General features: G+C 48.3%; 1 protein-coding gene across 1 annotated transcript; it reads left to right on the plus strand.

Moving 5' to 3' along the window:
- Positions 1–893: 893 nt before the first annotated feature.
- Positions 894–23,451, plus strand: LOC144173910 (isatin hydrolase-like). Its single transcript, XM_077702235.1, has 3 exons — positions 894–1,247; positions 13,407–13,671; positions 23,027–23,451. Exons 1-3 carry the CDS (start codon positions 1,030–1,032, stop codon positions 23,339–23,341), a joined length of 798 nt encoding a protein of 265 aa, XP_077558361.1. The 5' UTR covers positions 894–1,029; the 3' UTR covers positions 23,342–23,451.
- Positions 23,452–23,771: the final 320 nt, after the last annotated feature.

Here is a 23,771-nt window from a genome sequence, read left to right on the forward strand (position 1 = left end):
TGCATTAGCTTTTAGTTTTTTGGCAGACCGCCATCGGACGGTCCCACTAAGAAAGATTTCGCAATTAAAAATAATTTCGACTGCTTCTGAGTCAGCGATTACAGAGCTTAAAAATAGCGTCCCCGCAGTGAGTAGCGAAAGTGTTGCTTAGTAGAACGCCACCAGGATCGACGAGTGGCTACGTGCGGGCGTAGTGGAGACATTACGCCTGTTGCCGGCGATCACTAAAGTCTCTTTCACTTCAATTCACCCATGTTTTGTTTTTTCCGAACGGCAAAGTAGTAGTTATTGGTTTGGTGTAACAGCAACACAAGGGAGCAGCACATCCCACCCTATTACAAAGAACCCAACGCATTGCATTTGTGCTCCTCTAGTACGCTATCACATAATTGAAAACAAAAGAAAAAAAATGAACGATCACACTAACGCGTAAGACTTGAAGGTCGCGAACCTTTACGCAACCTTCACGGCCATGACGAAGGTTGGTGTCCACGATTGCAGCCGATTTGCTTCTTCTTCACTTCCTCAATGACCTCTATCATTGTTGCTATAAGGCTGAACTTCTTCCATTTTTTTGGAAGTGCTAATCATTGGACATCAACTTGCAGGGGCGTACGCTATGACGTGTCTTTCTCTACCACTGGTATGGGCCTGCGAAAAAAAGCCTGCGAGAAGAGAGTACCTGTTTTCACGTGGACCCATTTGCAAATAAAATTGAGCATAAGGAAAATTATACATTTAGCAGCAATGCCCAAGTTCACTGCACCGCAGACACTCCGCGCACTCATAACCAGATTGTCAGGTGTTGTCGGAGCGTGCCGTCCGCATAGCTACGAGTGGTCGCCGACATCTAATCTAGCGGTGTTATCGGTCGCATGTATACCCAGGCTTTCGCTGCGTACCTCAGATATCGCAGCGACTTAAAGCTCGCGCGGTCCAGGGAAGAAGGAATACTTGCGCCGAAGCGCGTCAAGGGACGCTTCAAGCTCTAATATCTCAACGCGGCGGTTATATCAACAACTTTCTGAAATGCTGTTGGACGTTATTTCTCGCCTGTTATTTACAGCATGTACAGTGGCAAAACATCAGGAAGAAAATTGCCCCCAGAAAACCATTGGCGCACCATTGTGGCAAAACTACAAAGTCGTGGACTTGTCCTACCGCTTCAACGACCGTACTATCTACTGGGACGACCAGGCGGACTACCGGCTCAACGTAACCATCTACAACGACACCCAGGCCGGATGGTGCGCATGCTCTTTGCTTTCCTGTTCGCCTCGCGCGTGCAGACTTATTGTGTTGCAGTGCGAATTGTGGTATCCTTTAAGCCAGGATGTGCAGCAAAATATCCCGCTGTGATCGGGAACGTGCGTGAAGGCGTGAAGGTGCAGGACTTTAAGGTCTTAGAATAAATATGGCAGACTGCTCGCGATCAAAGCTTATCAAGTAAGGAATTTTGATGTTACGAATATATTTCAAGCATTGTGTCTTAAAAACTACTTTTACACGTCATTTAAGCCATCATCTGAAAAGCTACTAAGCAGAAATTAGAATAGCTGCCTAATTACGCACGCGGATAAATTTTCGGATTAGACCAAAATGCAAAATCGCAACCTACCTGGCCAAATAGCGCCCGAAGGTCAAGGTGTCGAGCCGCTGGACTAAAGCAGCCAGGATAAATGCAAAAAAAAAATTAAAAGAGTTGTCCCGTCACTCGTTAGAGTCACTATGTGTTTCTCACTCGCATACATTTTTCCTCTTAAACATGTCTTTGTTCTTATGCTTGCACATTCTTTGTCGAGCATCCAAGTGCTCCAATTGTTTAATGCCCTGTATTCGCATAAAAACGCATAATTTGCGAAGTTAACACATTTAATCGTCATAATAGTTACAATGTAGATTACTGGTATAAAGAAATTAACAGGGAAACAACAAAAATTCTGCAGGAATTCAGAGAATTATCGACTAATGCGCAGCATTCTTATGGCACTTGTCTTGAGTGCGAGTTTTTACAGCCAAAGTTTTTGGGTTTTCTAAATCCTGTCCAACCAATTATCTCCATTTACGCTATTATAACGATTCGAAGTGGAACTTCCGCGAAATCTGCATTATTGTTGAAATGCAGGCCGTTATACGGTTTGCCATTTTCCGTATTTTTTCGTATATTTGTTTTTTTTTTCCTCAAAACTTTGTTCGGCAAATTATCTCCATTTACACTATTATAACGACTACAGGGGGAACTTTCTCAAATCTGCACGATTGCGGAAATGCAGGGCATTACACGGTTCGCCATTTTCCGGAAATATATTTTATTTTTCCTATTATTTGGTTCTTCAAAATTTCGTTCGACCAATTATCTCCCTTTACGCTATTATAACAAGTAACTGGGAAACTTTCGCGAAATCTGCATTATTGTGGAAATGCCACGCGTTATACGTTTTGCTCTTTTCCGTTATTTTTCAATATTATTCTTTTTCTTAGTTTCTTAAGATTTCGTCGAACCAATTATCTCCATTTGCGTTATTATAACAATTACATTTGGAACGTGCCCGAAATCTGCATTATTGTGAAAATGCAGGGTGGAAACACGGTTCGCCAGTTTTCTTAATTGTTTTATATTTTTTTTGTTTTTAGCTTTTCAAAATTTCGTTTGACCAAATGTCTCCTTTAGCGTTATTAAAACAATTACAGGTAGAACTTTCGCGACATCTGCATTATTTTGGAAATGCCGTGCGTTATACGTTTTGACATTTTCAATAAGTTTTTTTTTATTTTTTTTATTTTTTAGTTTTTCAAAATTTTATCACACCAGTACTGGCGCTGACGGCTTGGGTTCGAGCCCCGGCAGGTGTAGTTCTGTTTTTTTTTTTCATTCCTAAAGTTTTTTTCTATATTTATTTTTTCAAAACTCAAGTCTGTGCGTTGGTTTTGTTAATGGTGATTTGGTATGCTTTAGGTCGTTTTAGATTTGGGTCGCAGCCAATGACCACGTGAAATCGCCGCTCTCCATCGCGTGAACAGACATGTCACGTGGGTGCCCTGTGCAGCGAAGCGTTTGGAAATGATCTCCCTGGCGCATGTTTGTGACACCAAGCGTATACCCGCTTAGGGAGGTTCGCCACGATTAGCCAAAAATATATAAAAAAAAAAAAAACCTCTGGCGTCCCCGTAATCGTGGCAGCATTTGCTCGGAACGAGGAAGACACGTCATGGCGTACGACCCCCAAACTCCCCAAAGGTGATGTCCAATAAGCACTTCCAAAAAAATGAAGGCAGCTCACCCTTATAGCAACAATGATGGAGTAAAGGTCGTTGTGGCAGCGAATTAAGCAAATCGGCGGTGATTGTGGACTTAAACCACCGTGATGGACGTGAAGGTTGCGTACAACTTCGCTACCTTTAAGTCCGAGCGTCCTTGCATTTTCGTTATTCTTATCTTCTGGTTTTTCAAAATTCTGTTCGACTAATTATCCCCATTTACGCCGTTATCACGATTACATGTGGAACTTCCGCAAAATCGGTATTTTTGTGTAAGTGCAGGGCGTTACACAGTTCGCCATGCCCAGTATTTATTTATTTATTTATTTCGGTGTGCACACCCACAGCACTATATATATATATATATATATATATCCATCCTTGGGCAATGCACTGGAAGTACAGCGCGACAAAGATAAGAAATAAGCGATGAAGTAGGGGTATACTGGTTGCGAAGGGCAGTGAATCACGAAGTACAGTGTAGCGCCGCGCGCGCACACACATAGGTACTGTCGGTCACAAAATAAATCTGACCAAGGGAGCGTTGCGCGATACCTATCGGCGCGACGCCTTCCGGCCGAGCGACTGCTGTCGAGATAGGTGAGGGCGCATGCGCGTTCTAGTCTCGTCAATGCATGTCAGTTTTCTTGATCTCCGCCGCAGCGCTTCGTTTATCTAGAATGGGGCACCCGCCAGCGTCTTGCGCGGTGCTCCGAGCGAGGGGCATGATTTGTGGCAGTGGTCGGAAGCGTGTAACAGGCGCTTAATCTCGCACAACGGCGCCGTTTATTCTTTTACTTTGTCTGGCACTCTTTTTTTTATCTTACTGCCTGTAAATAAAATAGGCATTTAGACAAGTCTGTCATAAAGAAACAGTGCTGGCTGTTATGTGACGAACGAGCGCAGTTGATATCAAGCACTGAAAACAACCGCGATGGTTTATTCGCTTCTTAGAGGAATATAGAAGATGCAGCGAGTGATTTACCGCAAGCCGACTAGGTGTGTGCAAAGTTGCCGTCGTTGTCGATTACCCCACGAATGCGCAGGGGAAGTGACTCGTAAAGAGACCTTACGATTTGTGGGTGAGAGCGAAGGCGTTCTCATACCTCTCCGAGTACACTCCACTACCGTGAGCCGTGCGGCCAGTCATTTCTTTTGGCGAGCTGCATTTTCATTATTCCCCGACGTTATCAGTGGCGTTCACGTCAGCCACCGCACGGACCCAATCTGCATTTTTGTGGAAGTGCAGGGCGTTACACTGTTCGCCATTTTCACTATTTTTTTATAATTGCCTTATTTTTAGGTTTTTCGAAATCTTGTTCTACCAATTATCTCCATTTCGGCTATTCTAACGATTAAAGGTGGAACTTCCGCGAAATCTGAATTTTTGTGAAAATGCACGGCGTTACGCGGTCCTGGCGAGAAGTGGGGGGGGGGGGGGTACTCGGTGAAAAATGCTACGCAATAAAATTCGCAGTGAAGAGGAGTGGCGTGAGAACGCTTACACAGTGGTGGAATTCTAGACAATGATTATTGAGGTTTCGTGGCGGGAGGCCAACGAGGGCAAAGAGCGCCAAGAAAATTACAGAATTACAGTGCGTAACTTTTTTACATTTCTTTCTGTTCTTTTTTTGTAGTCTCACCTTGACTACATTTAAAAATATGTGTAGAAATTTTACGCGCTGCGCTTGGGCAGGAGGCGCGCTCTACTGGAGGGCCACGGATTCATTTAGGCCACTAGGGAATCTTTAACGTGCGCCAGAATCTTGGCACACGGGCGTTGCCGTTTGTTGCTTCCACCAGAAATCCCATCACAACCGTGGTCCAGCGTGCGTATAGTCCGAATTTGCCTTACGCAACTGACTTAAGTTAAAATTGTAAATCCAGAGAAGTATACATTCGACGTAGAATTAATCAGTTTTGCGGTGAGACTTCATAGTTCAAGGAGACAGGGTGTGAGCTCTCGAGAATCTGCTGTTATGAAATTACCTCTGCTGACCGGTTGATAAAGCTTCGATTCCTGTGCCTCTATCTTTCCTAGTCAGATATTTAATGTCAAGTCCTACCTCTGTTTAGCCTTGAGCTAACTTGAAAAGAGCGACATTTTGATATGTTCCATAGCGGTGAAGCAATCTGCCATATTATAGGTATACAGGTAGGCCATTATCTTTTCACCGCAGAAAAAAAATCTACTGCGAGAGATCCGTATGTACCAACTTTCAACGTTCCTTGAAGAGTACCGATAACCCCAATGGTCAATACTGGGGGCATGCATTCTCCACATCTGTGTTACGTGTGTCCCCGCAGTATTATCCACAGTTTAGCTTCTTTTGCCAATCCAGCCGGATCGTTCTGATCGCGAATAAGGCCTGATTTCCCCAAGTTGACGACAAAAATGGGACCGAGCTGGATTTTAAATGTTCTACTTGTCGAGTACAGTCAAACCCGACTATATCGAACCCGTTTACATCGAATTATCCCATATATCGAACAATTATTGTGCACTATAATGTTACCGGGAGAATATATAGCAAAAAGTACGGCTACATCGAACAAAAAAGGCAGCCGCAACCTATATATCGAACTTCGGCAGCGCAAGATTGCCCCCGAAGTTGGCTTTCCCGCGCGGCAGCTGGGCGAGCTGCCTACGCCTCCTCCCCCAGTTTGAAAAGTCACTTAGCCCAAGCGCTCGCGCTCTCGCTCGCTTCTAGTAACGTTGGCTCTGACAGCCTCTCCCGTGTCTCGCCAGTCTCGCGCGGCGGGCTCTCTCTCCCCTCGCTTCTACGCATGCTTCCCTTTTCGTGTTTTCGCGGTTGACGACGCATCGGTACGCCTTGTTCATCTGCCCCATTTGCGATGGCTGCTGTGAAGCGGCAGAACCTGCCAATTTCCACAAAACTTTGTGTCCGTCGATGACGATGTTGAAACTACCGGAGAGCTCGCCGATAAAGACATCGTTGCCGATCTAGCTACGGAAGGCCCCGCCGATGACAGCAACTGTGAGGACTCGACGAGTTCCGCCCCGCCCCCATGTTCCGATGCTCTTCACGCGCTGAGCGTTCTTCGCCGCCACTGCGCGGCAATAGAAGGCTGTGGGCTCAGCTGTTTCGAGTCACTTGACAATGTTGAAAAGTGTGTGCTCAACAATGCTTCGAAAATGATGAAGCAAAAGAAGATCGGAGACTATTTCTCGCGCTAGTGTGCCCGCGGAGCATGTATCTTGCAAGTAAACAACAGTTAGTGATGAGGTACGTTCTGTGCATTGTCAAATTCTTTACACATTATATATCGAATTATACGATATATCGAACTAATGACCGTTTTTTGCGAGTTCGATATATCCGGGTTTGACTGTACAACTATCTGAAAGTGTTTGCCAACTATGGAAGAAATTTTGTTAAAGCCGGGAGAGCACGTTTATGGTGTTGCAGCAATAGGGCTCCTGCGCTGGAGTTTTAGCGACATGCAGCGCCCCTAGCGGCCGACGCCTCTGGGTAGTATAAAAGCAGACGACCCTCGCCGCCCTCCATGTGTTTTCAATTACAAGCTAGAGTGAAAGTTGGGTGTACTTAGTTTAATCGCTTTGTGCTTCGTTTAAATGACTGCATACTGTATGAAATAGCCCTTAAAGTAGTTGCAGAGGCTAAACAAAATAATATCCGCGGAAAGAAGCCTATTTATCGGCTTTCTTTTGAGCGAGCTGTCGCGGTCGTCGCGGCGTGGGACAGTTGTGGAGAAAGGGACGAGCCGCGGAGCCCCTCCCGATGATGCCTTTAATCGAACATACTTCTGATGATGATAGTGGGGCACGAGAGAAGGATATCCACTTATTTCACAACATCCTCCCCCGCGCGACAATGAGTATGGTTCGTGTCCGAGAAATTGTTCAGTCCATGGAGAGCTAAGTTCATGTCCGAGTGGGCCAAAAAAAGTTCAACACATGTCGGCTTCCACCTCCATCGATGGGAACAATGCTTTGGCTTTCGTGGACCTGTGAACCAAGCTACTGCAGCCCCTTGATGCAGTCTTTTGCTTGTCCGGATTGCAGGTATTTCTTCCTTTTTGCACAAGTATTTTTCCTTGTAGCAGCCGGGTGCACGTGAGTCGTACTCTCGTAGCGGCTCTTTTCAGAGCGCACGGTTCGGTTTCTAGTGTTAGCTGCTGTTGCAGTTCTGCGCTTTGAGTTGTGTTTCACTGTGCGTCGTCTTGCAAGAAGGAGAAGATTCTTCCTTCGTACCCTCAACATTAGCTGGCACTGGTGATTATTATCCAGCAGTGGCAAATTGAGACCACCGCCGTTGAGGTCCTTTGTCCTTGAACGGTTAATTCTAGCAGTGTCGCCTTTCTTTCTCACGTGCTGCTTTCTCACTGCCTTACGTTTGAGCAATGGAGGACCAAGTACGCGAGGTTGTAACGAAGATATCCTTTTCTTTTCGCCAGGAAAATCACTGTCAAACATCATGGGATTCATACTTTTGCATTCTGTATCATTGGTTTCTTGGAGCACTGTTTCTCCTTCACAAGGCTTCTCCTGGGGCATCTTCGGTGTCCGGTAATCGATGTCAAAGTCGCTGGTGGTTTCCATAGTATGCGCAAGTCCGGTCCTGGCAGAAATCATTGCCTTTCGCTTCATGAACGTAGTGGTGGTTGTCTCTCCCTCGCTTCCAGTTTCTTCGGGAGAATTTACAAGACCGTTGGCTTCCATTGGGGTAATATATTGGAAATTCCTGTTCAGTTCTTGTCGTCCGTCATCATTTTCCGCTCCATGAGTTTGATTTGCATGTGAAGTTTTGCTACTTTCCAAATATCTGGTCTGATTATCCCGGCGTTCCCTGCGTTCGGCGCGAACTCGTTCTTTGAGAGAAGCAATTAGGTTTTCACGGGCTTTCTTTGTTTCAACTATTGTAAGTTCAATCTTGGATTTTGCCATAAAAACTAGGTAGTCAAAGTTGAATGCGTCTTCATACTCGGCCTCCAGATTATCAATGTCTACACAATATTCCACTTCTCGGTTAATCTGGCGCAGTTCGTCGTGATGTACTGTTAACTTGGTAGCAAGCTCACTCAACTCACTAATTGATGGTCTTGTCACCGGGAGGAGGTCTTCAACTTGGCCGATGATTGTCGTGATTTCTAGTCAGACGATGCGCCGCCTTTCGAGATTTGCCTCCATGGTCCGGTCCAGCGTCGCGTCCATTGTTAGAGCTGGCGACCGGGCTCAGAAGGCAGAAGTCGGCGTCGTCTCCGCGTCGGTCATGTCTCCTCTCACGGACATCTCGTGCTGTGTCGGGCAGATATCTCTTGTTGCTGGGTTCGTTCAACCTTCTTCTTCTAAGGCTGCCCCGCTGTTCTCCGAGTTGGAGGCTTCCTGTGCGGCTTCATTCCCAATCTCCAGAGGTAAGAAGGCGGTCGAACACAAGCGAAATACGCTCGCTGCAGCTCACCTCTGGAGGTCCCTTCTCCCGGGTTTCACGGCACCAAAATGTGTGGAGAAAGGGACGAGCCGCGGAGCCCCTCCCGATGATGCCTTTAATTGAACATACTTCTGATGATGATAGTGGGGCACGAGAGAAGGATATCCACTTATTTCACAACAGTATCGCCAGGTCGGGTGGTTTAACTACTTGACGACAGTTGCCGTTTTTCAGATGCGACGCTCAGAGCATCTCTTGTCGGCGGCCCTGTCCTTCCTGCGTGCGTCCGTTGTTGTCCGCGTGCGTCCGTTGTCCGCAGCCACTCTCCCCCTCTCCTCTCCGATAGCGAACACTCTCTCGCGAGGGGCATTGGATTGGATTGGATTGGGCTGGCTTGGCTTGGCTTGGCTTGGCTTGGCTTGGATTGGATTGGATTGAATTGGATTTGGATTAAAGTGGATTGTGTTGGATTGTGTTGCGTCATAGCCGCGGCACTCTCTCTCTCTCCACAGCCTCCTCTCCTTCGGGCGCGCTGCGCATATAACCGGTGTGCCGCTCTCCGGCGGCCTTTCGGTCGACGGTCACACCAGGGTTCCCGCGAGGGGAGGTGGGCGTAATTTTTTCTTCTTGCGTGCGGTCGACAAAGGAAAGTTCACGAGTAGCATAAACACGGAACGCTGCTCATCCTATATCCTGAGGTAACTGCAAAATGTTGCTTCAGCGGAAGCTGACATTGCTGGCCTGGCACCGCCTTGGAAACGAGTGGAAAGTTTGTTTCGTATTTCCGCAAACTAAATGATTCTTTCGTAATGTTTTGCGCCGCACCATTTATGAACGGCAGGGTACATGTATACAACGAGTAGGTGAGGCAATAGCGTCAAATAAATAAATTAAGCGCTATTAAAGGACGCACAACAAGCACCAAATCGCACTCCCGCTGCCTGCAGAGATGTGTACTTCTATAACATTACATAACACAGCATAACATAACACAGACGCATACACGGCGCGGGGCCCAGAATATTTACATACGATCATCACTGACTGTGTTGGTTATCTTCTAGTGCAGGGGTCGTCGCTAACAATCTGAACGCCGACACGCCAGTTTTGACCTCAAATGGAGTTAGACAGCGAGACAAGAACAGAGAATTTGTGTCTTCCAGTTGAATTGCCCCCCATCTTCACACTTCGCCAGATTATTGTCAAATATTATTGGAAATTCGCTGATTTTTTTCTCTTTGTATTCAAAGCACCCCTCCCCCTCGCACCCGATTTGCCGTCCAGCCCTCCGCCGCGTCGGCTGCATGCAACTCGGCCCTACAATTCAAAACGTTGCTGACCCTCATTCTAGATTATTAAGTGCGAACTGGAAATCTATGCTGCAAGAGCGTAATTAAGTGAAAGGATAGCAAACAAGGAAAGTGAGCGGCCTCTCAGTTCGCCCGACCACTTTGTTTAGCGGCCACTAATTTCGGAATCGCAAAGCCGATTTCACGCTTCTGACAGTCGCGGAATTTTGTCACTGAGACACGCAACAAAACGGCAAGCTAACGGTGCACCATGTATTCGTAACGGTGACGCAAACGAGCTTTGTTTAATGAAAGTGCACGCAAGTGTTCAGGTACGCAAAAGAGCGGCGCACCGCAACAGGCGAGCCTGTTGCGGTGCGCTGGCGATTATAGCTGATTGCGTCACTCTTGTTTTTTTTTCTGTTTTTGAGAAGTCTTTGTCACCTAGGGGATTAGTTTAAACTAGAAGTTTCACTTCAAATTTCACTTCATACGACCATCGATCGGTGAACCTGCGAGTGGCAGAGCGCCGTCACGGTCCCGGCACTTTCGTCGGCGCTGTAAACGTGTTTAGCGCTGCAAAGCTTTTTCCCCTAATGGCAAGTTGATTGCCAGACGAGATCGGACGCGTCGGAGATGAGCTGGTGACCATGTCGCAAAACAATCGGGAGCATCGAGCTCATTTCGCTTCTGTCAACACGGGATCCTATGGGACCCGCGCAGCTTTGTACTACTGCCCGGAAGCCGCTTGCGCAGCGCCCCCAGGGCAGCGCAGGAGGCCTGTAAAGACAACGTCTTAAGAAAAATTCCTGTCAGCCATTCTTTTGCTCGCGCTTATACTTTAGATACCAAGGGCCTAATTTTCGGCCTATTCTCCTTAACCCCAAGAACGGCGACATTACTTTCTTGCTAATCTTTAAGTCGAACAAAAACGATTTGGCTCTGTATACGAGAGCCAGCGGCCGTTTTGTAAAGATGACCACCTGACAACGCGGCGCCACTCAGTGGCGTATTCAGAACAAAGCGCGCGATGCTGCGGCTAGTGGGAGTGTGGACTATTTCATTGCGCCCCCCATGCACTCTAAGTCAACTCTGTGTGATTGTCCTAGAAACAGGCGACGAAAAGGCAATTCTGATCTACCACCGCGTTTGGATGCACCCTACCGCAAAGCGGCATTACACGCTTCGTCCCGGATGCCTCAGGTGGTGCCGTTCTGAGGTGGTACGATCATTTTTCGAAGACGGCCGCCGGTTTTCCCATAGGTGGAAATCGTTTTCACTATACATTTTGGGGAAAAAAAGAACTAAGTGTTGTAGCCGCTTGGTATTGAACAAATGAGTCCAAAAATGCGACCTCGCGTAAAACCAGTGCAAACGAAGAAGCACTTCGCTTGAGAAACTTTTTTTCAAGCCGCCCATTTATTGTTACAACACCCTGCCCGGCAGTTTTTAAGCATATTACAAGTACTCCTCAAGGAACTAGAGTTTTGCCAGAAAACTAACTGGCGTGCACGCGACGCAAACCTTGCTGCACATAAACCTGGGCAAGACGTTGTCGAGCAGCTATAGCCATAACTTGGTGACTTTCAAAGCTTGGACTTCTGAAAAAAAGCATTAGTTGTTTTTTCAGGGCATCGTTATGGCTGCTCTTGACGTGTTTTGCTAGGGTTTATAGATTGCATAGTTAAGTGGCGTCCGTGCTGTGAGTCAAGCTATAACGCCTGCGTTGTTCGTTCACGGCGAGGCAGCTGTGTAGTGCGTCACGGGTGCATTATCCAGCGTTAGTATACGTTGTTCTACGGGAGGTCACAGCCCTTTTGTTACCCCTAACCACGGAGCGCAATTCACTCGAGATAGCCTTATTACGTACGCGGCTATCTCCGCGCACTACCACCTCCTCCGCTAGGAATACCCCCCAGCCTACTCCTCACTTTCTACAAAGGAAGAACGCTTGTGGCGGCTCCTACAAACTAATACCCTTCCGTGCCGCGCGCACCTTTATAGCATATACCCCGATCAGTACCCATCACCCCTATGCCCCACTGCAGAGATGTCGACACCATCTGCCACGCTATGTGGGCGTGCCCTCGAAACCCCTTACCTCTAATCCATTCTGTTGATCAATGGGAGGTGGCGTTGAGCGGCTCTGACCCCGGGGTCCAGAAAGCTTTGGTGGACCGTGCTGCCGAAGTCACCGATGGGCTGCGCCCAGTGGTCACCACCCGCCCCTAAATTGCATACTGCAATAAAGTTTATTCCTCCTACTCCTCCGCAGTAACATCACCGGTGCATAAAGTAGATCTGCGGCGTCTTTCATTGGTGACCGGTGAAAAGTTCGAGGAGCAGTGAACACAGTGAAGTTGTATAAGCGATTGTTTAAACGGGACAAATTTTTGAGCCGAAGTGGGCGTTGTTAGAAAGGCGGAACACAGTGGTTAGTAGGTGAGAGTCGAGAAAAATTGGAAACATATTGATCAGTAAGGAACTGCAAACAAATGTAGCACTTCGAATTCCGTACATGGGATTTATCGGTAACTTGAATTTAGGATTTACCCCAACTTGAATTTGGGATTTGACTTGGGTTAATTTGGGGTTAACTTGGATTTGGGATTTCAACATGGGATTTATCGTTATCGTTATCGTTAACAAGGGCTTATCGTTAGCAATCACGGGTAGCGAGAATTTTCGGTGCTTGGAAGTATTTTGTATGATTCTAGACCTACATGGCCGAAAATTACGTACGAGTGCATCAGCGTATCGCTTGCACGTATCCCCCTCGTGGCTCAATTGACTTAAATACAAGGGGCCGCGCCGACATTCCCAACACATAGCCTCTGCAGTGGACGGTTCGAAACACTTGCGCGTTTCGAAAATGCCGAGAAGTGGACTTAAGTATTACTAGAGTTATTTGTTCTAATTGCGCGATCCAAGTTTTCGTAAAGGTACTGAGTTCTGATTACATGTTTTCCTGCTTAGAACTTTTTGCCTACTTTTCCTGTATCTACTCCACTGATCTATCAGCAGCTATGAAAAAAATCAGTGTTGTACGCAGGCCCCGTATTTGCTTTGGCCTCCTTTTTTTAGCAAAACAGACGTACAGTCATGAACAAATTAAAAGCGAACGGGAAAATATGAACCGGAACACGCGAACAGCACAATTTCTTCCCATGCAAGTAAAATTGTCGCATGGCTCCATTACAGTAACATATTATGGAAAGGTGACTTTCTAAATATCCTACAACCGCCGCATAATGTGATCCACACCAACCGTATCCTTCGATTTTGCGTGTCCCGATTCATATTTTTATGTTCGCTTTTCAATCGTCCATAACTGTATACGTCCAGCGGGCTTACTGCTCGGTAAACAAAGCACTTTCTTCGTCTATCACCTACGCCCGCACGCACGAACAAACATTCCCTTGGTGTGACAAGTGCCGCCATACAGGTTCCAGGAGGACGTCGTGTCGGAGGCCATCCACGGTGGGACCCACCTGGACTCCCCGGTGCACTTCTACAAGGGCGGATGGGACGCCACGGAGATACCGCTCGAAAGGCTGCTGTTCGTCCCCGTTGCACGCGTAGACGTGCAGGACAAGGTCGCCTCGAACGCCGAATATCTGCTCTCGGTGCAAGACGTCCTGGACTGGGAGCAACGGCATGGGCGCCTTCCTGACGGCTGCCTTTTCGTGGCCCACACGGGGCAGTCCAAGGTCGGTCGCTTGCTTATCTTCCGGGGCCAAGAAGGCCTTCTTATTAAAGCGCAAACATTGTTTTCGTCCACAGTTATTGCGGCCATCTATCTGCCGATGCTACAGGCAACAGAAGTCACCGGAAGTTAAATACTTGTCGGGAAAACTTTTAGCTACAAACAGACAAGAGCGTACATGTTCTCAGCAACATACTCTAAGTAAGCGAAAAGAACTATTACAAGTTTTGCTGTGTGAATTATTAAGTAAAAAATGAATGAAACGGGAGGAACGTCGTATAAGTAAAGGACATTCGCGTCACCATCATTCTAACCATATGAGGCCATTGCATAGCACTGGAAAATTTATGTAACCATTTCGATACGCGGTGCATAGGTCAATCAACCAACCTGGTCCCTGCAGATACCGAGATAGGGGGCGGCAAATTAAGCGACAATCTTGCCTCTGGTCCCATCTCACGATTTTTTTCTAAATTGTTTGTTCTCGGCACAACGTAAAGTTTGCTCTGAAATCTTCGTAATTTTGGCGTAGTGTTTGTTTTCAAACACATTTTAGTAAGAACAATTACAGCTTGCAGTGCGCAAAGCCCCAAAGTTGGGAAAAACAGCAGCCAAGAGAAACCGCGCGTCCCCACATTTGCAATTTTTTCTCTCGCGAATTACGCGAGGAAAACGCACTGCAATTTCGGGATATTCCCTAGCTTCCGCATAACTCATAAATAAAAGGGGGAAAAAACTGGCGAAGCTTGCACTAAATCGCGCGAGGCTTGAACCATAGCGAAGCTGCAGGATTTTTTTCTACGTGAACACTGAAGGACATATCACCACACATTTGTACAAGTTTGAAATTTTTTTTTTACATGTTCCGTCGTTACTTTGCCATGTGCTAGCCGTAGTCATAGTCATATGCATCGATTTCGCCTTGTTCCTTATGCTAAGCATTACATGCGCGGTAGCGAAGCTTGACGACGACTGGGGCGCAGCGGCGGCGCGTATACGTGCACGACGCATGCGCGGCGTTCCTGGATTCGCATCGAGGTTATAGATGGGAGTGGTCGAGAGAAAAAAGCATTAGGAAAAAAACGGGTTCCTATCGTTTTTTTTTAGCTGTAGTGTGGGCTATTCAGAAATTGCAGGTTTACCTCTACGGCAAGAAATTTACCGTCGAAACTGACCACCAGCCCTTACTGTATATCAGCTCTGCTCGCCAGATGAATACAAGGGTGCTCCGCTGGAGCCTTATCTTGTCAGATTACGACCTCTCCGTTCGATATATCTAGGGAGCTATAGTAACGTGGGTGCGGACTACTTGAGCCGCCTTCAATGAGGGCATGCAACGGTTCCGGTTCGTACAACTGTTGTTTGTCAGTATTTCTGTGCATTTTTAGTGTTTTTGTGCATTGTGAGTCATTGCTATGTAGGGTGATAGTGATGAAAGTGAGTATCGGACGTGGAAGTGTGGTAGTGATATTAGTGACTGCAAGTGAAGTGCGTGTCGGCCAACAGACCAGTACCATCCAGGGCTGTTACCAGCCAACCAACCGCTCACCGGAAGTGTTTTCCCCCAAAACACTTCTTTCGGTGGGGGCAATTGTGAGGAGGCTCTGCTCCAGATGTTTTCAAGAGTGGGGCTACCTCAAAAAATTTTGAGCGACCAAGGGTGAAGTTTCACCTCCGAGCTCATGCGAGAAATAAGTCGATTACTCTCTATACAACAGCTCACGACGACACCGTATCATCCTATGTGCAATGGACTCGTCGAGCGATTCAATGTAACCTTAAAACGCATGCTCTCGCACGTGCCACGAGAGATCGAAGTGACGAGGACGAGGTGGGCGTGCGGTGGCGAAAAGAATCGCGTGGGAAGAAAAAGCGAGGAAGAGGAAGCCGGACGGTCGTGGCACGAGAGCGCAAGGAAAAACATTCCGATTAGGTTGATTTTTACTACAGTTTTCCTATTCTTCTCTCTGTGTTTTTTTCCTCGTGTTTCCTCTCTCTCTCTTTCATTAACCTAGACCAAATTCTTTCTTCTGCTCTATTATTTTGCCTCGCTTGATTGATTGTAATGAAAACATAACTCTTCATGGCCAATCCCTCTAAGTGGGTATGCGCCATTTTTCGGGCCACCACCACCACCAACGAGGTTCGAGGGGCGACCTGCCGGACGAGAACGTTCGGGGAACCTACGTTGCGAGCCGCATCTTCCCCGTTGACATCGAGGCAGATCAGCCGAGACTGGCCACGGAGCACCCGGGCCGAATCGCTCATCTGTCGCAGCACCGGCATCGACAAGGGCACCGCGGCAGCGCCCGAAGCCTAGCGCACGGGACCCGACTTTGCGGCGGCCAGCGTTAACGTCAAGGAGACAGCGCCTGCAGCCATCACACCGATCAAGTGTACCGCCACAGCTCCCTGCCGCCGAGTATACTGCCAGGCGTGAGCGGGAACTCTTTTGAGTCAAGAACATTGTCTTGTCGCACATCTAGCCGTTTGATTAGATTACCTCATAGTTAATTTGTGTATCTTTCTAATTTTGTCCCGTGAATAGTCTCTCCTTGTCTGACGTCACGTGCCTCGCTTCTTCTCCATCAGTTAAACTTGACCTCCTCATCCACAAAACAACCTGCATCACAACAATGGCACCTTAAAACGCACCTGTTATCCATGGCATAGACCAAGGCACCACGCAAGAACAGCTGAACAACATCATAGCCTCAACAGGACCGAGAATCATCGACGCTCGTATGCTGGGAGCTTCTACTTCTGCCGTGATCACCTTTGAAGGCCCGCACGTGCCGTTTGACATCAAAGCTTACGGCTTCCTTACGTGCTGCAGACCATACCGACCGATAGTCCAATGTTGCTCACTGTGTGATGAACTGGGCCACCGGCGAGACGTGTGTCCAAACCCGAACACATCTACCTGTGGTAAGTGTCACGCGAAAGACCCCGCAACGGATCACAACTGCACACCAGTGTGCCAACTTTGCGGACTTAATCACCTTACAGCTAGCAGGGAGTGCCGAAAGAAATTGCGCCCACCCCCTCCACCTCTTCGAGTGTGGGAGCGGGCCCTCAAGCGCATCGATACTCCTGGTGCCATCAGCAACGGTCACCGCTTCCGCCAGGCACCACGACAGCGCCCTGCCCAAACCCAGGTGAGCTGGTCAGCTGTGGCTGCTACACCACCCACTGCTCTAGAACAGTTCCCACCTCTACCCATTTACCCTGAAATAGCCCCACACCCATAAATGACCCCCGATACACCGCGCTTGAACAAGAAAACGCGAAATTGCACGCTCAACTTGTTTACAATACAAAGCACCTCGCCACCCTCGAACAAGAATTGGAACAACTTCGCACTCAAATACAACGGCAATCCTCCTCCTGTTCAGAAAGCACAGCCTCATGTACGTCGTGTACACCCCCTGGTAACAACTCCACCCCTTCAGCTGAAATGCAACAACATTCCAGTCCCCTCTCTGAAACAGCATCCTCCACACCATCTATTTCACTTCAACTATAGACGACCTCAAGCGGTTCATATTTGATATGGTCTCGCAACTCCCATCCGAAATCCAGGTTCTCGACAAACATCTCTGTGCAATTGAAGCAACCAAAAAGAAGAAGCATGCTTCTTCTTTTTGGTTGCTTCAATTTTGGTTGCTCCAATTTTGGTTGCTTCAATTTGGTTGTGCACAAGAAACCCAAACACCGCTCATTACCTTCCAGCTCGACGGTAAAGCTCACCCCCTTCTAAATGATGGCGACTCCCACTCCCCATTCCCCTCCACCTAATTTACCCTAAACATCCCCATTCTCCATAATACTTTGGAAACGGAATTGTCGATTTTTCTGTACCAAAAAGTCATCACTTATTCCCCTCACCCAGCAACATTTTCCTGATGTCGTAGCCTTACAATAAACCGACACAGACAAAGTAACTCTCCGAGATTATGCAACATACGCCACAAACTCCACAGCACGAACAGCCGTCCTCGTACGAACCAACCAAACAGCACAGCTCCATTCCCTCCCTACAACCACTGACTACACCTTTGTCCAAATGCTCCCTCGGAAAAAGACTTATACCTAGTCTCTATATCCTCAACATATACAGCCCTCCCACCGCCCCACTCGCTGAAATTGACCGATTATTCAAGCAAGCAAGACAGTGCACCAGAGGACACAAGTTAGTAATCTTAGGCGACTTTAACGCGCAGCATACGGCATGGGGATTTTCTCGCAACAACCGCAAAGGCAGTCAACTATACGAAGCCATCCAACAAAATCATCTCCATCTCTGCAACGTTCCACACACCCCGACTCGCATCGGAAATAGCGTATCCTGTGATACCTCGCCCGACCTAACACTGACCTACAACATCAAGAACGCCATTTGGACGTGCCTGGAAGAAACGCTGGGGAGTGATCACTACATAATATAGCTACAAATTCCCTGCAATAAAAATACTCATCAACGCATTGGAACCACCCGCCTCACCGATTGGAAGCAATTTAGAGAACACTCCCCCACGGATCCAATCCACAATCTGGAAGATTGAACCACCACACTACTTACAGAAATGGGCAAGCATACCAAGGAATTCCCACTCACACAGGAAAACCCTGTCGTAGACAACCACCTTCACCACCTGTGGGATGCCCGTAGGTACTGCTCAAACGCTGGAAAAAACGGAAAACGAATAAAAAACTCCGAATCCTCATAGCCCAGATCACGCTAGATGCAGAAGCATACGGTCACCAACTAAGCCGGCAAAACTGGACGCAGTTTTGCGACAGACTTCAAGGAACTCTTGGAACCCGCCGCACCTGGCATTTACTTCGGTCTCTTATGGGTACGAAAGAATCGAAAGCGTCTACAGCACACCAACTACGACGGCTCATCCACAACCACCCATGCAGGGACTGAACAAGATCTGCTAAGAGAACTAAAACGGCCCCCTGAAGCGCCGCCGCCACAGCCTCCCATGATACTTCCACCATATACCGGCCACTCCAATGCGGAACTCGATGCACCCTTCACCATAACTGAAATGGAAGCTGCAGTGCACAGCCTCCCCAGGAACACTACCCCCGGCAAGGACAAAATTCCCAATAAACTCCTCCGCAATCTGGATCCCGTAACCCTCGACAATCTACTAAGCTGCATCAACGAACACTGGATGGCAGGCACCTTACCTTCACAATAGAAGCACGCAGACATAACACTGATACCCAAACTCGGATAGCCACTTAACCCCAAGAACCTCCGACCTATTTCCCTGACATCTTGCGTAGTAAAACTCTTCGAACATATGGTGCACAATCGCCTCTCACCCCACATCGAAGACAACAATTACTTTCCTCCCACAATGTTCGGTTTTCGGCCGCACCTCTCCGCTCAGGATATTTTACTCCAGCTGAAAGAAGATATACTGAGCAAGTTGTCAAATCAGCACAAATATTCCATTCTTGCATTAAGCATCAAAGGTGCTTTTGACACGTAACACATCAGGCCATCCTGCGAGGACTCAGCTCAATCAATTGTGGACAACGTCTTTACAACTATGTCACCGCATTCTTCACTAACCGTACCACCACAGTGGGCATTGGGCACCTCCGCTCGGACGCCTTCACAACCATACCGCGGGGGACCCCGCAAGGCTCCGTTATTTCGCCACTACTCTTCAATATCGCGATGAAGGACCTCCCACCACTTCTGGAAGCCATCCCCAACCTCCGACATAGAATGTATGCAGATGATTTGCATTGTGAATCAACCAGGAAAAACGCGCAAGATATACCCGACCCGGAACTAAAGATCAACAACCAGCCAGTCTCCAACCTCCCCTACCTCCGTATATTGGGACTAACCATTCCAAAGGATGGCTCTGGTTCCCAAACGATCCTCCCCCTACAGCGGACCCTCGCACAGCTCATGCACCTCATACATAACGTCTCCCATCGTCACTTCGGTCTCAAAGAAACCGACACGCTTCGCCTCATACAAGCCATCCTCATCAGCCGGATAGCATATGGTGCTCCATACCTAACCCTCAAACCAGATCCCTAAACTTAACTCAGCGATCCGGCAAGCATACAAGATAGCCCTGGGTCTCCCTCCCAAGACCGCAACTACGAAACTCCTACAGCTTGGCGTCCACAACACATGGGAAGAAATTAAAGAGGCACACCACACATCTTAAATACAACGGCTTAAACTAACCCCAACGGGTAGGGCAACGCTCTTGAAACTTCAATACTCTACACCGCCCTACCACGACCAGAAAATTCGCATCCCACAAAACATTCGCGTTGCTTTCATCCTGCAGCATTCATAACCAATACCACCACCTCCCATGCACCCGATATACGGATGCATCGCCATACCCCCACAAATCTGCACAAGCCGCCAGCGTGGTCAATGCTAGAAGAACTGAGCTCGCTGCAGTGACTGTTTTCACCAACTCCACCGAAGCAGCTGAAGAGGTTGCCATTGCCCTTGCCGCCACAAGCCAAGACTTTTTAACCATTCTTACTGACTGCCAAGCCGTTTGCAGGTACTACCTAAAATGACGCATATCCCAACCCGCCTTGAAAATTCTACAGCAAGCGAAACCACTCCCAGAACTGCAAATAATTTGGACTCCAGGTCACGAATCCCTCGGGGGTAACGAAGCGGTTATTCACACCGGTGACCGGGACGTTTCCCACGAGGGCCACGGACCCCCATCGCAAGCAACAGTTAAACCCACCCCGCTGCAAACATATGCCGAAATACTCGCCCACTACAGGAACGAGCGTCGCAAATACCCATTCCCCCATCCGAACCTCTCTCGTGATGAAGGTACTACCTTCCGGCGACTACAGACTAACTCCTACCCACATAACACCCCGCTACATGCTGTGTATCCCACCCTATACCCTGCCACAAGCAAATCATGCCCCCAACCAGGCACCCTGTACCACATTGTATGGGAGTGCCAGCAATCCCCTTCCCTCACCCCTAACCACAACCCTACCTATGAGCAGTGGGTGGAGCTGCTGACCAGCTCCGACCTTCCACACCAGTGACGATTGGTGGAGAGGGCACGGATGGCCAGCATAGCCCAAGGCATCCCGGACTAAGGAAGCCTGCCACCGGGCGGGTGCCCTAACATCAGCACCTGGTCTCCAACAAAGTTTATTCATCATCATCATTAACCAGGGTAACATTGGAAATAACAGAGCCTTTCCGGGAAAATTCGTTGTGATGCGATGAGTCTGCAATGAGGGAAACGCTTTCTGAAATCGATGATTTCACGTGAAATCGTGCGCAGATTTGGAGAGCGGAAGCTCTTCTGGGACTTTTGTGAGGCAGCATGAAATAATCATATTCTTTTCAGTGTAAACGGAAAAATTCGTCGGGCACTTAGGCATTTTAAGTAATTTGAAAATGAAAGCCAGAGACTATCGAAGACTTTTTCACTGCTGCACCGTGTTTGCGGTACCGCCACGTTCCCTGTCATGCGGCATGCATCAGGATAATTCTTGCTCCATCCTGCCACGGTACAGGGTTAGGGCTGAGGTTACCTCACTTGGCTGCGACTCTTGGCGACCCGGGTTCAAATCTCATTCGAACCCAAATAAATTTTTATGTATATTTTATTTATTTTCTTTTTACAGCGGCCGCAATTTGGTTTCATTCGTGTAGTCACAAGCAACTACGGTCTTTTTTCGAGTTTAATGAGACATCTAAGGCTTAAGGCTTCCGTCTTAAGAAGTGTGTTGAATTTTATAGGTCTGTGAGGAATCGTCCTTTTTCAATTTGTCATATTTTTCTGAAAAAAAAAACACACGAAAGAAACCTGTCTTTTTTTCATGCCCTTTAAAGTTTCATGAAAACTCGCATCTCTAGACTGACTCGAGGCGCGAGGCGATGCGCTCCTCGAAGTTTTCGCCAGTTTTTTTTTTTCTTTCTTTTTGTTAAAGCCCCTGCACGTACCGTGGACGGTCGGCAGTGGCCGCGAGGCACGCTCTCGCGAGCGCTCGGCATTAGAGAGTTATAGCAGAGCTGAGAACTGATCCCGGTGCTCTACAAAAGACTGAAACGAGAGGCTATGCCAGCCGTTATCTGGGATTTTCGGGGTGGCGTCCCAACACAGCAGTGTCGGCAGAAGCAAAACCGAGAGGAGCGTTTTTCGAAGGGCGAGGAGTAGGGCGGCACGCGCGGCTATGGCGTGATATCTTTCACTGCCTCCCCTCGCTCTTGTTTCATTTGTCACCTCCAAAAAGCCCCCTTCTCGTCTCCAGACGCTGAATCCAAACCACCTTCTGTCTCCCCGTCTCCCCGTGTGGGCGTAGCGTAGTCGGCAAGACGACGGGCTCCCACTGGGCCACCTGGTCGGGCCCAGGTTCGACCCCTAGTGGTGCCAGTCATTTGTTTGTGCAGCCTAAGTATAGCCAGCAGCCAGTAATAGCATGGGATGTTTCTTTGTGTAGCCAGTAGTAGCCTGGGAGTTTTCTGCTTACGCGGACACGAAAATTTCCTTGGATGGTCAGAGGCACGCTGATCCGCAGCAAAACTGCTCCTTGGGCGGCACGCACGTGAGCTCAAGTACTGAAGAGCAGTATGGACATGCTTCTGCCTCTTTTGGGATCTCGTCCACGCTCCAAATTTCGCTACCCGGGGACACGATGATGGCGGGGGCAGTAGTGACGTTCAAACAAACGTACAAACATGTCACGTGACGACGTCGTAACTCCAGAACCATTTCTTCCTCTTTTTGCGCCATCGCCACAGCTGTTCGTGACAGAACTCTAGTCTTCCGGCATCTCCTACACGTGCAGCGTAGTTTGGTGGCTGCGGAGAATCTGAGTCGTAATTGGCACGCAGTCAAAGATTGTATGTAACATTGCCAGCTTCTGAATGAACTCTCGCTTAATCTTAGCAGGACAGTGGAGCGAGTTAGCTGGCTTACGATGTCGAAACCATTTCACACAGCGTAGAGACACAGACAGCGCCCATCGTTGTCTCTGGGCGCCTGTCCTTCGTCCGTTCTTTTTTTCGCGCAGTGTGAAATTGTTCCAAGATCGCTCAAATCGTTTCAGATATTCTTGAGGTGTTTCCTTAGCACTTGCATTACTGGAAGTATACAAAACCAGGGGGAAAAAAGGCTGCACGCAAAAATAGAACACAAGGACAGTCACTTTCCTTGTTTTCTCGTTCAGTGTGCAGCGTCTTTCTCCATTGGTTTCGCATATTTCAGCCACCATGAAGCAACCGACTCAGCTTTCCGCGTTATTCAACTTGGGTGAGCTCTGCTCTCTACAAAGCATTCTTTGGAACTACCCTCGTGTTCCCCTTGTCCTCGCAGCACTGGCCGAACCGCACGGCGTACATGGGCATCGAGGCGGACGGCACGAAGCACTTCCCCGCCATCGCTCCCGAAGCGGCCTCGTTCCTGGCGACGGAGCGCAGCGTGTTCGGAGTGGGCGTCGACACGCCGTCGGTGGACGCGGCCGAGGACACGACGTCGCACCGCATCCTGTCCGCCGTCAACGCGTTCATCCTGGAGAACCTGGCGGCCGTCGACCGGCTTCCCTTCAGGGGAGCGTACGCCATCGTGCTGCCCCTCAAGCTGGACGGCGCCAGCGGATCGCCCGTTCGCGTTGTTGCCCTTGTGCCGTGAATGGATTCTTCCTGTAATACGCGCGACCTTGCAGGAAGCCCGGAAGCTCACAGGGAAGAAGCATGACCCCAGTTGGCCTAGAGGTGGAAATAAAATTTAGCGCATCAGAAGCTGTGCACTTCCCTTTTGAACAGAACGGGTCAATGAATGAATGAATGAAGATGCCACTTTGTGAAACGCATATGGTCTAAGAAACTCGACGCTGAGGCCAACATACCTTCGCACAAGACCGTCGTGTACCAGTACCGATGATATTACAAGGACTACACAGAAGCAGACTGATATAGACACGTTTACAACCACCTCGTCGGTTGCACTCTGGGGAAGCTAGCCATTTTAAAATCCGCACATGTGACACAAATCCCAGTTGAAGATCTTACAAATTTTGTTCTGACTTCCGACAACGTGGATTAGTTGAAAAAAGCTTTTC

This window comes from Haemaphysalis longicornis, unplaced genomic scaffold (assembly GCF_048455015.1).
Source record: "Haemaphysalis longicornis isolate Haplotype H1 unplaced genomic scaffold, Haemaphysalis longicornis Haplotype H1 scaffold_3, whole genome shotgun sequence".
NCBI classification, from domain to species: Eukaryota; Metazoa; Arthropoda; class Arachnida; order Ixodida; family Ixodidae; genus Haemaphysalis; species Haemaphysalis longicornis.

Coding starts and splice junctions, on each gene's coding strand:
- LOC144173910 (XM_077702235.1), top strand. CDS start 1,030: ATGCTGTTGGACGTTATTTCTCGCCTGTTATTTACAGCATGTACAGTG. Junction 1,248..13,406: donor AACGACACCCAGGCCGGATG/GTGCGCATGCTC, acceptor GCCGCCATACAG/GTTCCAGGAGGACGTCGTGT. Junction 13,672..23,026: donor CCCACACGGGGCAGTCCAAG/GTCGGTCGCTTG, acceptor TTGTCCTCGCAG/CACTGGCCGAACCGCACGGC.